We start from the raw sequence: 15,033 nt of genomic DNA, 5'->3' as shown, positions 1-15,033 counted from the left end.
TTATTAATAACATGCCTTTGAATGAGTAAATGTTACCGAAAATGAGAGTGAAAAAATGAGATGACGATGGCCCTGTAGTCATGCCATTCTCGTCATCAACCACAAAACCTTGTAGCCCAAAATGCTGGCCGGTGCCATTATGAGGATCTGCTCAAACAGCCAGATTTAAAACCAGGTCAAGATATTTTTTAATTTTGCATTTTTGATCAAGGTCCAAGTTACTCACCCTAGGCCTGCCATAATGCAGAATGGAATGGAATGAAAAGGCCAAGGAAATGAAGATGAAGAAGAGGATGACATTTATTCACTCAACTGAACACACAGAGCACTGATGGAAAGTACGGCTACTTATATATTCATCTATAATAGCAAAGATAAAAGTTTGTCTTCCAGAAGATGCCTCTGGTTGCTAACCATTCTCTGTGAAGAAGCTCTCCAGGCTTCTGTAACTTAGGACATTGAAGTAGTCATGCAGCTCAGCACAGCCATCTCCCCCCTGTTCTCCGCAGAGCCCAGCAGGTGCAGCTTCTGCCTGGACACGGCTTTCTGGGGATGAGGGAGCACTGAGACTCCGTTCCTCCTGTCCAGCTGATTTCCTCCGGAGGCCGCTTTCCACAGAATGGATTCTAAGAGATTTCTTCTAAAAACAAGCAAATTACAAAGTGAGTATGTGGGGATGTTATTCAAATGTTACTCCCCAATATGACACATATTGAGAGTTATCATGATCTCTCTCTTCCTTTTTACTCACATACATACGGGCAAACTTGTTCTTACCAACATCAATTCCTTAGCCCTTAATTTCTCAACCGCGATACAGCTAGATTTCAATTCTAACCACTCCATGGAAACTACACTTGCTACATACACCACGTGCCATATACCTTGCTACTTCCTGTTCACTAAGCTTAGTGGGGCAGCTTTCCATTCTCTATTTTCTTTTACTCTTTACTGTACTTGACTCTGTTGACCTCTTCCTTTCTGAAATGTTCTCTTTTCCTGGTTCCTATGGCATCACTCTCTCCTGATTCTCTTCTCCTCCTTTGAACCCCCACTATCATCTTCAGCCAAGCCTGCCCCCTTTCTCTTTGCACAAAATCTCCCCAAACCATGGGGTTCCCCATGGTTCTGCCCTCTGCTTTCTCTCACAGTAAACATGCCCTCTGGTTACTTCATGAGCATCTACCTTCTTATATCTACAACTACCATCTGTCCTCTGAAGATGCCCAAATCTCTATCCAAACTAGCCCAGGCTTCTGCCCTGAGCTGCAGACCAAGGTGTCCACCTGTTCACTGGGCATCATCACCTGACAACCCACAGCAAGCTCAGACTCAAATTATCTCAAAAGAAACCATCATATTCCCTCCCCAACAAACCACACCTGCCCTTATATTCACTGCCCTGTTTTATGGCACCAGCTGATCAGAAAACTGGAGGCTGATGTTCAACTCAAATTATCTATAAAACCTCATCCAATTTTAATCCTAGGCGGCTCTGAAATCTAATCCCTCTTTTCCATCTCTATATCTATGTCTTATCTCTCACCTGGACTTCATGCTCACTGTCTCTGGATTCCCTCTTACTTCTAGCCCAACTTCATATGGTCACCAGCAGAGTGATTTTCAAAAATGAAAGTTGGGTCAGTCCATACTTCTGCCTAAAACTCTTCAATGGCTCCCACTGTGTATAGGAGGGTGCTTAACCTGAGATGCACAGGTGGGTTTCAGGGAATTTGTAAATTGCATAGAGAATGTTGCCTAGAGGGACATTCTTCTAGGAAGAAAATCCATACTTTCACTACATTTCCCACAAGAAACTGTGATGATCCACAAAACATCCCTTGTGATGTTCCCACTCACCTTTCCAGTTTACATGCCAGGAAAAATGCTAAGTGCCTTACAAGACTTATTATTTCACTGAAGTTTTCTCATGACCTTATGAAGGTAATGCCATCATAGTCAGCATTTTACAGAAGAGGAAACTGAGGGTCAGCAAAGTTAGGTGGCGTAGCTACTCAAGTGGTGGAGCTGGGACCCAAACCTACAACTGTCTAATTCCAAAGACCATGCTCTGAAATAATGCAATCTATGCATTATTTCTTCCATTTCTATGCTCTCAAGGTCTGTAGCGAATGCTGTTGGTACCTGTCATAGATAATTTTAGGTATCAGCTTAACTGGATTGACGGACCTGAGACAGCTGAAGCCATTTTGGGTGTGTCTGTGAGGGTGTCTCCAAAGGAGATTGGCGTCTTAGTCTGAGTGAAGTGAGTGGGTAAACTCCACCTTTAATGTAGCCAGGCACCATCCAGTCACCTGGGAGCTTGCCTTTCCCAAAACAAAAGAGATGCAAAATTGGTCTTTCTCTCTTTGGAATTGGGATGCACTCTTCTCCTCCTGTCCTTGGACGTCAGGACCCCAGGCTCCATGGCTTTGGGACTCCAGGATTTACACCAGTGCCCCCCACCCTGAGTTTTCAGGCCTTTAGCTTTGGACTGAGAATTGTACCAACAGCCTCGCTGGTTCTGAGGCTGTTGGACTTGAACTTAGACATGTTACCAGCATTCCGAGGTCTCCAGCTTGCTGACAGCCTGGGGTAAAACTCCTCAGCCTTTACAGTCACAGGAACCAATTCCCCTAAGAAATTCCCGCTTATCTATCTATCTATCCATCCATCTATCTATCTCTCCTATGGATTCTGTCTCTCTGGAGACCCCTAACTAATATACAGTTTCTTCTCAGATCCCTCTACCTGACCAGCACTCCCATTATTTTCCAGATGCTGGAGTATAGGCTGTGAGCAAATAGCAGCCCCTTCTCTGGAGAATTGCTCTTTGGGCCTTCCCTGGTAAGCAGCCAGAAATAGTACTGACCTAGGTGGATTTCCAAAAGGCCATCTCCCTGCCTGAAGGTTCAACCAACTCTTTGTACAATTCTTGCTTCAGCCAAGTATCCAGCTGAGACCACATCTGTGCTGAGCTTTCCTCCATTGGTCCTCCCAATACTGCTTCTTTCACTACCTTTCATCTGAAAGCCATCCCAATATGTCAATCTCACCAGAATTTGCATGTCAGGCTCTATTTCCAGGGAGCTGATCTAAAACAGTTGCTACTGGGAAGAGTCCTAGAAGGCAGCCTGTAAGAACAGGATTGGGGAATGGGATCACTAACTTGCTAGGTGGCAACACAAACTCCATGGCTGGTGGTGAAATGAGATGGACACAGATGGAAGAGAACTATGAGCTGGTGCAATGACTCTAACATTTGAGATGTATAGGGTAAATAGTAACTGTTAAAACTCTGGAATTGGGTAAATAATATGGAGTAAATAGTAACTATTAGGACTCAAAAGTGACTTTTGCCAAATTGTACCGATGGACTGAAGAGAGAAAATGACAGCCTCGGCTCTATCAGCAACTCAAAGTGTGAGACTTACAGCTCCTCCTTGGCAGCATTTAAGAGACACACATCTCTCCAGCAGCTGAAGACCAGGTATATAAGCTAAGTGTAAAATGGACAAACTTTAAACAAGGCTGGATTCTAACCCTATGTAAATTTTCTATGCCAAAGTTAGCATCTTGATAGTAGAGGAGGAGTCTCTGAAAACTTGGAACGAGGATCTCTGGAAAGATGCATTTGAGAGCTGTGAACCACCTGCTTCTCTTATGCCATCTGGAGTGGCAGAAGTGGCCCATTTCCCCTTGATGGAAGAGAATCCCTGCTGGGACCTGCCTTGCCTCCCCTATTGGCCATCAGATCCATAATTAGGGTAAAATCTCTAACAGAGGAAGTGCTGGGTCTGCTAAGAAAAGAGAAAGCTTATATACTAAGGGGCGTGGCTAACATCTACTGGCAGGAACTGAGAGAAGATGCCTAGGCATGAATTCTGAAGGTGATGGATTGTGGTGGGGGTTAGAACATAAGACTGGATGAGGGATAATCTGTCAGTATTGGAACACACAAGATTTAACACCCTCACAAGGGCCCCAGAAGATAATTCTGATATACTGCTGTTAATAGAGATGACAACACTGCTTTGGCAAACTATGGAAAAGGAAAACACGATGCTTGGAGAAGCGAGAATGCTAGAATAAACCTACTAAATCAGGAGTTGACAAACTGAGTTTCTTGAGTCAAATATGTCCCATTGCTGGTTTTTGTACAGCCCATGAACTAAAGATGGGTTTTATATTTTAAGTGTTAAAAAAAAAAAAGACTTTTAAAAAGTGGTATCTTATGCACAGCAAAAGAAATAATCAGCAGAGTAAACAGACAACCCACAGAGTGGGAGAAAATATTTGCAAACTATGTATCCAACAAAGGACTAATATCCAGAATCTACAAGGAGCTCAAATAAATCATCTAAAAACACAAATGATCCCATCAAAAAGTGGGCTAAGGACAAAAGCAGACAATTCTCAGAAGAGGATATACAAATGGCCAACAAGCATATAAACAAAAAAAAAAAACACTCAACATTACTAACCATCAGGGAAATATAAATCAAAACCATAATGCAATACCACCTTACTCTTGCAAGAATGTCCTTAATCAAAAAAATTAAAAAATCATAGATGTTGGCGTGGATGTGCTAAAAGGGGAACACTTTCTTTTACACTGCTGGTGGAAATGTAAACTAGTACAACCACTGTGGGAAACAGTGTGGAGATTCCTTAAAGAACTAAAAGTAGAACTACCGTTTGATCCAAATTGCACTACTGAGTATCTACCCAGAGGAAAATAAGTCATTATACGAAAACGATACTTGCATATACATATATATATATGTGTGTGTGTGTGTGTGTGTGTGTGTATTCCACTAAAAATATATATATTTCACTATATATATATATTCCACTATATAGATATGTATTCCACTAAAATATATATAAAAAATATATATATATATTTATAGAGGAGAAGTATCTATCTATCTATATATAGTGGAACATATATATAGGTATTTATATGTATATGTATATATATTATATATATTGTATATGTATATATAATATATATATGTAATACATATATAATATATATATTATATATATAAATACCTAATATATGCATTTCTCTTCTATAAATATATATATATATATATACACACACACACATATATATATAAATTCCTGCTTCTCTATCTATCTATCCATCCATCTATCTATCTCTCCTATGGGTTCTGTCTTTCTGGAGACCCCTAACTAATATACAGTTTCTGCTCAGATCCCTCTACCTGACACACACAAACACACATATATATAGTGCAATACTACTCAGCCATGAAAAGAAACAAAATAATGGCATTCCCAGCAGCCTGGATGGAATTGGAAACCACTATTACAACTATTACAAGTGAAGTAACTCAGTTCTCACTCATAAGTGGGCGCTAAGCTATGAGGATGCAAAGCCATAAGAATGATACAATGGACTTTTGGGGACTCAGGGGAAAGAGTGGGAGAGGGGTGAGTGATAAAGGACTACACATTGGATACAGTGTACACTGTTCGGGTGATGGGTGCACCAAAATCTCAGAAATCACCACTAGAGAACTTATTCATTCCCCAAAAATCTGTTGAAATAAAAAATAATAATATAAAAATAAAAAAAGCTTATAGAATGAAAAAGTAATATTTTATTACACATAAAAATTATGTGAAATTAACATTTTAATGTTTATAAATAAAGGTTTATTGGACAGAGCCATATATTCATTCATTTATATATAATCTACAGCACCTTCACATTACTATGGCAGAGATGAATTGTTGCAACAGAGACCACATGACCTACAAACCCAAAAGACATACTATCTGTCCCTTTACAGAGAAACTTTGCCAATCCCTGTACCGAATAACTTCAAATACCCAATAGCTAATTTTGTTGGGTTTTCCAGGGAAGATCCAGAGAATGAGGGGAAAAAAAGCAGCAGGAAAAGGATGTTCCTTTTACTAAGCTGAAAAGGAATGTGCTAGTGAGGGGAGTTCCAGCATCATTGAGAAGTTTGGTGGCATTTCTCCTCTAATGAGCTAGGGCGAAAGTAGGAGATGCTTTTACAGAACTGAATCCCTAGTAGCAATGAAGACGAGGAGATCTCAAAATAGTACAGGACAGATAGCAGTACTTAAGAAACAAAATGGATGTAATTACTGCAATGGGAACCAAGAAAGCTTGATCCATGGGGATGTCAAAATGGTTAACAGAGCATGGTGTACCCAAAAGAAAGGTAGCTGGGCAGCCAACAAGGGTATCGCTTACATACATCATCAAAAGAGATTAAGACTACATGAGAGAAGGCTGAGGCCAGCCAACCCCATGGAAAGTCAAGATCCTCTGTCCAGCTTTAAGGAGTATGAACACTGCTGGTATGGATGCCATCCATTTACCCCTTGGCTCTACTCATGAACCTTCTTCACCCTATTCTGTGCCCTGTGAAGACTGTACCATATGTACTACATCAATGAGTTACCTTGTCTTCCCACCTTAGTTTGAGTTCAGCCAATGCAGAGCAACAGTAGGGGAATAGAGAGAGGAAGGAGATGAGGGTATGTAGTTCCCTTTGTTCTCTCTGCAGGGTGGCCTTGGACTGGTTGTGACCCTCTAGCAAATACTACAGCACTTCTGAAGGAGGCCCGTCCACATAACTCTCTCCACATAACTCTCTCCTTCCAGGCCCCAGTAATTATCCCCTCCATGCCCCTTTGAAGAACTAGGAACGGTTACAACACCTTGCTACTCCTCCTTATGGTGTCCTTACATCCTACCAGACTTTTGGAAATCCTATTATTAAACTGTCTTCAAACAACCCAGTTTCAGAGTACTATATGTGTTCCCTGCTGGAACTCTGAATAATGCAAGTATAAAACGTTTTGAGCAAGGAGAGAGAGAGAAAGAAGACTGGTAGCTATAGCCCAAGTACAGGGAAGAAGCAGAGAGGACTCCAGCTACACAGGAAGCAGTGGAAATGTCAGAGAGGGCAGGGATCAAACACTCTAGAAGGGGAGAAACAGGACTTCATAGCTACCGGCTCCCTCTCTTCACCTTCTTCTCTTTCTCAACCCTCCAGATGACCAAAGTTAGTCCAAGTGCCCAGAATGAAAATTAACTTGTTTTGAATCCTTAACAGGAAAAGTTTTTCAGCTCCTTCTAAAGAACCTTTGATTCTTTTATTCCAGACTATCAGGACACGGCTGACAGCAGAGATTTTGTTCACCAACCACCATAGCAGCTCCCTTCCCAGCTCAGAGCTCAATTTTCATCTTCTTCACCTCTCCCCTCTATTCAATGATTTCTCTGGTCCTCACCTTCCCCTAGAGGGTTCATTTCCGCGTTACGTCTACTGTGACAGCCAACACCTAAATGAAAACATTATAGGTTATTGGCTTTCCCAACAGCACCAGCCACATCTCAGCTACTGCCGTTCAACCAGGCTGCAGAATTGAGTTGTTACTTGAGTGGAATTAGAGTTGGAGGGAAAGTGGGTTAGGATCTCGGGAGGAGGGTCTAGGATAAAGGTAGAAATTATAAACTTCTTGTGTTTCCCAAAATGTTTATGTGCTGACTTGAATTAAGGTGACCTGGGCTGAGCTGACTTAAAGGACCCAAGAGATCAGACAAAACTAGAGGTGGAAACTCTTTCACTCCTCCCGATGAATACCAGCAGCTGATTTCACTGATATAAATTCTGATTTATACACAAATTTCACTGATGTAATTCATGATTTATAAATATTTTACATGAAATATGCCACTTGTTCATCACAACTCTATGATAGAGAGCAAGCAAAATGATAATACAGCTATGGTTCTAATGTGTCCCCCAAAAATCCTCGTGTTGGAAACTTAATTACCATTGTAATAGTATTAAGTGGTAATGCTTTTAAGAGGTGATTAGACCATGAGGGATCTGCCCTCAGGAAGGGATTAACGTCATTATCTCAGGAGTGGGTTAGGTATCATGGGAGTAAGTTCCTAATTAAAAGGATGAGTTTGGCCCCATTTCTCTCGCAGTCTCTCACATGCACTCATTCATTGCATGATGCCTTCTGCCACAGGATGAACCTTGCCAAATCCACCATGCTCTGGACTTCTCAGCCTCCAGAACCACGAGCCAAATAAACTTCTTTTCTTTATAAATTTCTCAATATATTGTATTCTGTTACAGTAGCAGAAAATAGACCAAGACAAATCCGGAAATGAAGACCTTGAAAGATTAAGTAACTTTCCTAAAAGCATACATTCAGTGCCAAAACTAGAAACTAAATCTTTCAATTCCCTGTTCATTACTCTTTCAACCATATAAGCTCTTAAGCTAAAGTAACAGAGGATTTACAACCTGCTGCTCTTGCAATGCACATTTTACCACCAATTTTTTTTTTTTTAGAGATGGAGTCTTGCTCTGTTGCCCAGGCTGGAGTGCAGTCATGGCTCACTGCAGCCTTGAACTCCTAGACTCAAGTGATCCTCCTGCCACAGTCTCTGGAATTGATGGAATTACAGATGTGAGCTGCAGCCCCTGGCCTAACCCTACATTTTTGGAGTGTTTCTTTCTCATTCTACAGACATGCTGGGTAGCCTAGCACTACCAAAGAGTTGTAAAAATCAAAAGAGCTAATGTGCAGAAAGCTCTAGCAGATACAGATGCCCACAATGCATCAAAATCATAGTAGATAAATTAAGCTCTCAGAGCAGTGGCTTAACGGATAGGCAGAAACCAGGAGTTACGGACGACAGCAACATGGGTAGGAAACAGGTCCAGCTGTCCAGGGGCTCCCACCCTTTGAGAGAAACAGGGGAGAGCATAAATCACTGCACTAACAGGCAGAACAAGTGCCAGGAAAATGGCAGAGGGCACTGGGGAAGATCACATCTGGGTATCTTGCTGGGCAGAAAGAGAACCTGAAAGGACCAGGGTGGCAGGGGTAGGGGCGCCCATGGCTGAGATGTGCAGCCAGAGGCATTACCTTTCCAGCCAACACGACCACCCCGATGACTGCTGTGCAGATGACCACCAACGTCGCGGCTGTGGCTCCAAGCAATAGAACCTGGAACCTGGCACTGTGCTCAGCCACTAGAGGGAGAACAAAACAGAGGTGAGTGGCAGAAGCCAGAAGTGAAGCTGATTTCCCCAGGGCAGCCTGAGCTTCATGGCAGAGAGGTGGGGATTGGCCAGGCCCTTTGTGTAATCACAGGACTGGAGCCTTTAAGCCCAACACTTGAGCAGAGTATCCATCTGGCCCATCATGAAATCAATGACTGATCTTTTGAGCAGTGGTGTACCTTGCATATTTGACACCAGAGCAGGTCGTTTTAACACTCCTTTCCTCTCTATGACAAAATCATTTTCGGTAATCATGAAATGAAACAAATAATATGTCCAGAAAAAAACTCAGAATGTGAATATTTTCTTTTATTAAACTTCAAATATAAAATCATATCAATAAAAATATTTAAATCAAAATTAAAGTTAATATTAAATTACAAAAGTGAAAAAACTTGTAACCTTTTACCTTAAGCCTGTAACACTTATTTCCAGCTAGGCTGTGAAACACTCTGGGGTATGAGACTCTGGAGTCTTATCCGTCGCTGTTTTCTCGGCATCTGACACATAGTGAATGCTCAGTAAATACTTGTGGCATACGTGAAATCATGAACTACTGAATTTCATTAAGAGAGAACATGTAAGTGGAAGGAAGAAGATGCAGGAGGGGAGTTTTGAGGAGATGAGTAGGATCTGACCCAGGAAGAGTATGAGAAGAAGAACACCATCACCTTATGCACACTGTGCTGCAGGTGAGTTTCCCGGCTCCCCCAGGAACTCAGGCAGGACTCAGGTATCCAGGAGAGCCTTGAAAGGAAAAGGGGGCAGCAGAATTCTGACACCTTGTCCCTCTAACTAAGGGTTTGGGTTGCTAAAAAGTGGCTTAGGAATCCAATCCATAATAAGACAAGGGTGGTGCCTGCAGAATTCAAATTCCCCACAACATTTCCTCCTGCCTCGAGGGGCTCAGTCACAGCAGGCCAGGATGGCTCCTGGTCAGCCACAGCCATACAGTTAGCTCCGGAGGAAAGAGGGCAGATGGAAGGCAAAGGGGTCAATGGAGGACACACTGCAGGGATAGCTGCAGAGGGCTATCCATAAAACCAGGAAAGGATGTATGATCAGTTTGGGGGCAGAGCCAGATTGGAGCCAGGATTAGGCCTAAATTCTCTTATACCTTGGGGATAGATGAAGATAAGATGGGGCTAAAAGCATGTTGAGGTTTAGGGAAGATTAATATAATGAGTTTGGTTGGATTTAAGGATACGTTAGAGATACAATTAGGACCAGCGTGGAATTTGGGATATTAGGAATATCAATTTTGTTCAAAATTTTTGGTTTGAAATAAAAGCACCAATGTCTCCATTCACAGTTATGGTCATAGAACAAAGATGTCAAGATCTTTGAAACAGAAGCAGTCCTGAGTAAGCGTGACGTCACTACGTGCAGGGTGGGGAAGGGGCGGACTCTGTATAAAGGTTACTTAAACCTTCTACCTATTAACCACGTTAACTTTAGGGTTAAGTACAATATTAGCATTAAGATTAGAAATAGCTTAAATATTACAGATAGTATTAGGATAGGGACTTGGACTAAGGTTTGAGATCAGGTTCAGAAAGAAGGCAGGGTTGGTGCTAATACAAGTAATTAAGGAGAGTTAGCATTCCACAGAAACAACTGACTGCTGGGGAAACAAGAGGGAAGTGCCAAGGGACCAATGGTGTTCCCTGGAGTCTGCCATGGCAAAGGGGTGGAAACATACAGGCTTTGTGGGGAGGCTGCGCAGGGGTTTCCAATAGAGCATCTTCTGATCTCTCTCCCCAGGGGTTCATGAGCCACAGAGAAGAAATCTCCACCTTCATTTCCCCAGGTTCATGCTGGGAAATAGCCGTGCCACTGTGGCCTTGGGGAGGAGTGTGCATGTCAAGTAGCAATGATCCATGAATGGCCTGGCGGGGACATTAGCAACCAGACATAGCTCCCATCTGGTCTTCAGTTGCTGGGACCACCTCCCCATAGGGGCCTTCTGCCCGACTTCCCTCCCTTTTCCTGGTCCTGCTGTCTGGCAATGGGTCCTCTGGCATATGACACTGGGGTAAAGAGCCCAGAATGGTCAAGGTCATCACTTGGTTACTTTGCCGGAATCCAGGTCCCCTGCCCTGCTTACTGTCCCAGGCCTCTTCTAACCACGAACCAATAAATAGCATAAAAACTGGCCCTTCTTAAGTTAAGCTTATTACATGTCTAGCACTGCTGTAAGACCTTGCTTGTATCACTCATGAAAGTATTCACCACATTTTGTCAACAAGAAGATTGAGAAAAAGTACATAATTTACCCAGATTTCATGGGGTCAACAAGGATAGTCAACCCCAGAGAGTGCAAACCAGCTAAGACGTAACATTTGAAAGGAAACTTTAAGGTAACCTTTTATCTTCTCAGTTTACACATATTTTGCAAATCATATGACTTAATCTCCAACATCAGCAGTAAATAGGAGTTCTGAGGGTGCAGTTTAGTAGAATAAAAACATGTGTTAAAATCAGCCCTACCACTCTGAGCAACTCCAAGCCCCAGCTTCTGCCTGCATCAAACAAATGGGAATCATATTAATAGTTAACACTTACATAGCGCTGACCACGTTCCAGGCATTGTTCTAAGGACATTTTCTTGTAGTCGGGAATTCGATCCTACATTAGTATCATATAAGATCTTACATACATCCTATTTCATAGATGAGAAAACTGATACACAGAAGCTAAGAAATCCTGTCTGAGGGCAACGGCAGAGCCAGGATTTGCATCCAGCCTGTCTGGTGTCAGAGTCTGAGCTTTTATCCATGGTGCTATACTGTCTCACAGAGAGGATAAGAATCCTTTTCTAACCTCTGGGAATTGGTTTAAGTGTGCAGGTGGATAATGAATATGAAGGCATTTTGGAAACTTGGAAATACCACACAAATGTAAATTATTGGAAAATTAAACTTAGCACTGGCTGTGCTTTGTTTTTAACCAGCTCTAATCTTTATACATTTAGAGGTTCATTCTAATTTGCACAAATGATACTAAATCAATAAGTGGGAACTTTTGCATATGACCTCATCAACAGTCTTCCTAGGAAATATAGGTAAGATGTGCTTCTTACGTAAGAACAGTGGTTCTCAGTATTGGCTGCCCATTAGAATTACCTGGAAATGCTTTTAGAACCTACCCCTTCTTAGCTCTGCCATTAGGGATTCTGATTGAACTGGTCTGGGTGGGGCCTTAGCATCAGTATGATTTAAAATCTCTTTAGGTGATTCAAATGTGATCCTGAATTGAGAAGCCCTGCTTCTCAGTGTTTCGGGATTGCATTTTCTACGCTAGAGGGAGAGGTTTATCCACCAACTTGCTCCAGCAGGAATACCTGAGCTTTCTTGGACCTCCAGGAAGAGTCTCCCAGTGTAAGTCCCATCAGGGTAGGTGTGATAGATGCAGAAATACTCCCCGGTATCGTTCATGGTCAGCGACTGGAGGGTGAGGCCCAGGCCAGGGCCTGGGGCCACTCGATCCTTAAAGGCTGGGAAGATGTGCCACCCCAAGTCAGCATCGCAAATGGCTAGAAGCTGGTCCTGCTGCTTCCAGTTGACCTGGGTCACTTGTGCCGTGGTGGAGGAGAAGTGACATTGTAAGATGACAGAGCCACTTTTCTCTGCAGAAATGTTCCCCATTGTTACTATGGCGCCTGTCATCATTCCTAGGGAAGAGGACAAAGCACATGTGAGTCCTGGGTCAGCAGCTGGCCTTCAGCCTTCCTAGAAAAACTCTAAGGGGCTTTGAGGCCACAGCTGGGTCTTGAAATGACAGTTTCTCTAGTCCATCCTGTTGCTCCACATATAGACTGTCCTTATTTCCTGTTTCTTCCATTTCAAGAGACGCTCCTCTCCAAGCCTGTTATTCAAGGCTCCCGGTCTCCGTCAGGTTCTCCTTCCAGTCTTCTCGGCCTTCTCCAAACTTCTCTACTCCAGCCCAGCCCAGCCCATCTCCTCCCTGCCCACTGCCCTGTGCTTCCAGAGACTACCTCTGCCCCTCTTTACGCCCCACCCACAGGAAGGCTTGTCAAGGCTGCACTCCCTCCCTGCCTCCTAGAAGACCCCAGCCCATCTCCATCTCCCTTTCCCCTTCACACTCACTGCCTGTATTGTATAATTAGCACCTTACTAAATGCCCGGCTTATGACTACACAACTTAGCACGTTGCCCTCTCAGCATATTCTGCCATGTAGCTTCATGGCTGACTTGTTATTTTCATAGACTTATTTAATCTACCTGCTTAGAACATAAGCCCCTGTCAGCCGACACTGCCTCTTCTGTTTTTGTTTTATTTTGTTTTGTTTTTATGTGTCTTTCTGCAGCCTAGTTCTGTGCTGGATGCATTATCCTTTGAAATAAAACCTTGCTGTTTGGTTGATTGTCATTTGGGGTGCCTGGAAAAACCTTCAGGAAAGCTAAGAAATCCAACAGAAAAGGAAGCTTAGCAGGAAACCGTGTTCTCCCAGGCATAACCTCCCTCTGAGCACTCAGCCTCTCCCCAGCAACCCTGGGCACATCTCCAGCCTCACACAGCTCAGAAAGCAACATCAAAACTAGTTGATACCACGGTTTTAAAATATTTGTGTTCCCCTCCCTCAGAAATAGTTGACTCAGATTTTTAATAGAGAAGAAATAAATTTAACAAAAAATCGGCCTCTAGTGGTAGAATCTCTGGAATCTGTGAAAAACATTTTCAATTTGCAGAGAACTTACAGTGTTTTCCTAGAAAGTTCCTCAAAGGCAACAGAAAAGAAACTGGAGCAGGAATGAGCTTCTAAAAGCAAACTGGCAATGCTTCCTGCCCAGCCCTTCTTCTTCCCCTGCCCCCTTCTTGTGCTAGCCAGCCAGGCTTCCCCAACCCCAAGAGTCTACAAAGTCCTTCATCTGCCACCAAAAACAGAGCCACATCTCACTCTCAGAGATTGTCCTTTCTTATGTGAGAGTACACAGGACTCTAAAAACTGCATTTCTTTCCCTTAAGCTGCCGTGGCACGCATTTGGAGTCTTCCCTGCATAAGCACCCAGTCTCCATACCAAGCTCAGCCTTGTATTCCCTCCCCACTGCTCTGCTGGGTTTCAGGCCTTACCTGAGGTGAGGGGAGCCTGCCTCAGCCCCTGGGCCCAGATCAGGAGGAGACACCACTGCATACTTCTGCCCAGAGGGCCTAGGAAGCAGATGTTGCCTCTTCTGCCACAGGAACTAGCCAACTGCAGATAAGACAGTAAAACTGAGCCTACGAGAAACAAGGGTCTCGGAAAAACCAAGTGGGGCAAAAACCATGTTAAAAACACATAAAGTTCTCAACACGTACACAAACGGCGTAGGGTGAGCCACAAGAAAGGCCATGAAGGAAACATTTAAAAATAAACAAAAAATTGTGGTTAGAGGTACACTCGTCTTTGGGTTGTAATTAGTCAAGCTATTGTTTTTAAGTTTTGTCTTAATGAACTTTTCTAAAAATCAGCCTTTATCCAAAGAGCTCAAGGGCATCTGTGTCCCAAGATTCTGAAGAACCTGCTACTGATGAGGATCTGTTGGCTGGGCTCCCCTGGCATCCTCCTGCTGAGGAATGTGCAATGACAAGAGAAACTTAAAACTGTAGGGACTTACAGGCCAGGGGCTGCACTTGAAATCTAACGAACAAGTGAACAAGAAGCATTTACTTGGGGGATGATACATGGATGGGACAAAGGTATTGGACAAACCCAGCAACTTTCCCTTGAAGGAGATCTCCTCAAATCTTACTTTTTTTGTATTATCTGGACTGAGGCTTCGTTGATTTCTGGTTTAGTTTCTCTGATTCAGTAGAATCAGAGATTAGAGGAGGGAGCTTTCCTGTGCACAACGACCCCATGAGAGTCGGAAATGCAGAGAAGGGTGAGCCCCTGGGGGTGACCCAGGAGAGGGATTGGTTGACATTTGCCTG

At 43.1% G+C, this 15,033-nt stretch overlaps 1 protein-coding gene across 1 annotated transcript; it reads right to left on the bottom strand.

Moving 5' to 3' along the window:
• Positions 1 to 285: 285 nt before the first annotated feature.
• On the bottom strand, positions 286 to 14,437 carry TIGIT (T cell immunoreceptor with Ig and ITIM domains). The gene is made up of 4 exons (XM_017543528.2): positions 14,194 to 14,437; positions 12,442 to 12,771; positions 8,962 to 9,068; positions 286 to 640 (listed from the first exon to the last, which is right to left on the bottom strand). Exons 1-4 carry the CDS (start codon positions 14,252 to 14,254, stop codon positions 410 to 412), a joined length of 729 nt encoding a protein of 242 aa, XP_017399017.1. The 5' UTR covers positions 14,255 to 14,437; the 3' UTR covers positions 286 to 409.
• Positions 14,438 to 15,033: the final 596 nt, after the last annotated feature.

Source organism: Cebus imitator, unplaced genomic scaffold (assembly GCF_001604975.1).
Source record: "Cebus imitator isolate Cc_AM_T3 unplaced genomic scaffold, Cebus_imitator-1.0 Scaffold157, whole genome shotgun sequence".
NCBI classification, from domain to species: domain Eukaryota; kingdom Metazoa; phylum Chordata; class Mammalia; order Primates; family Cebidae; genus Cebus; species Cebus imitator.
Note: the sequence above shows the minus strand (reverse complement) of the source record. Positions and strands in the feature narration are given on the sequence as shown.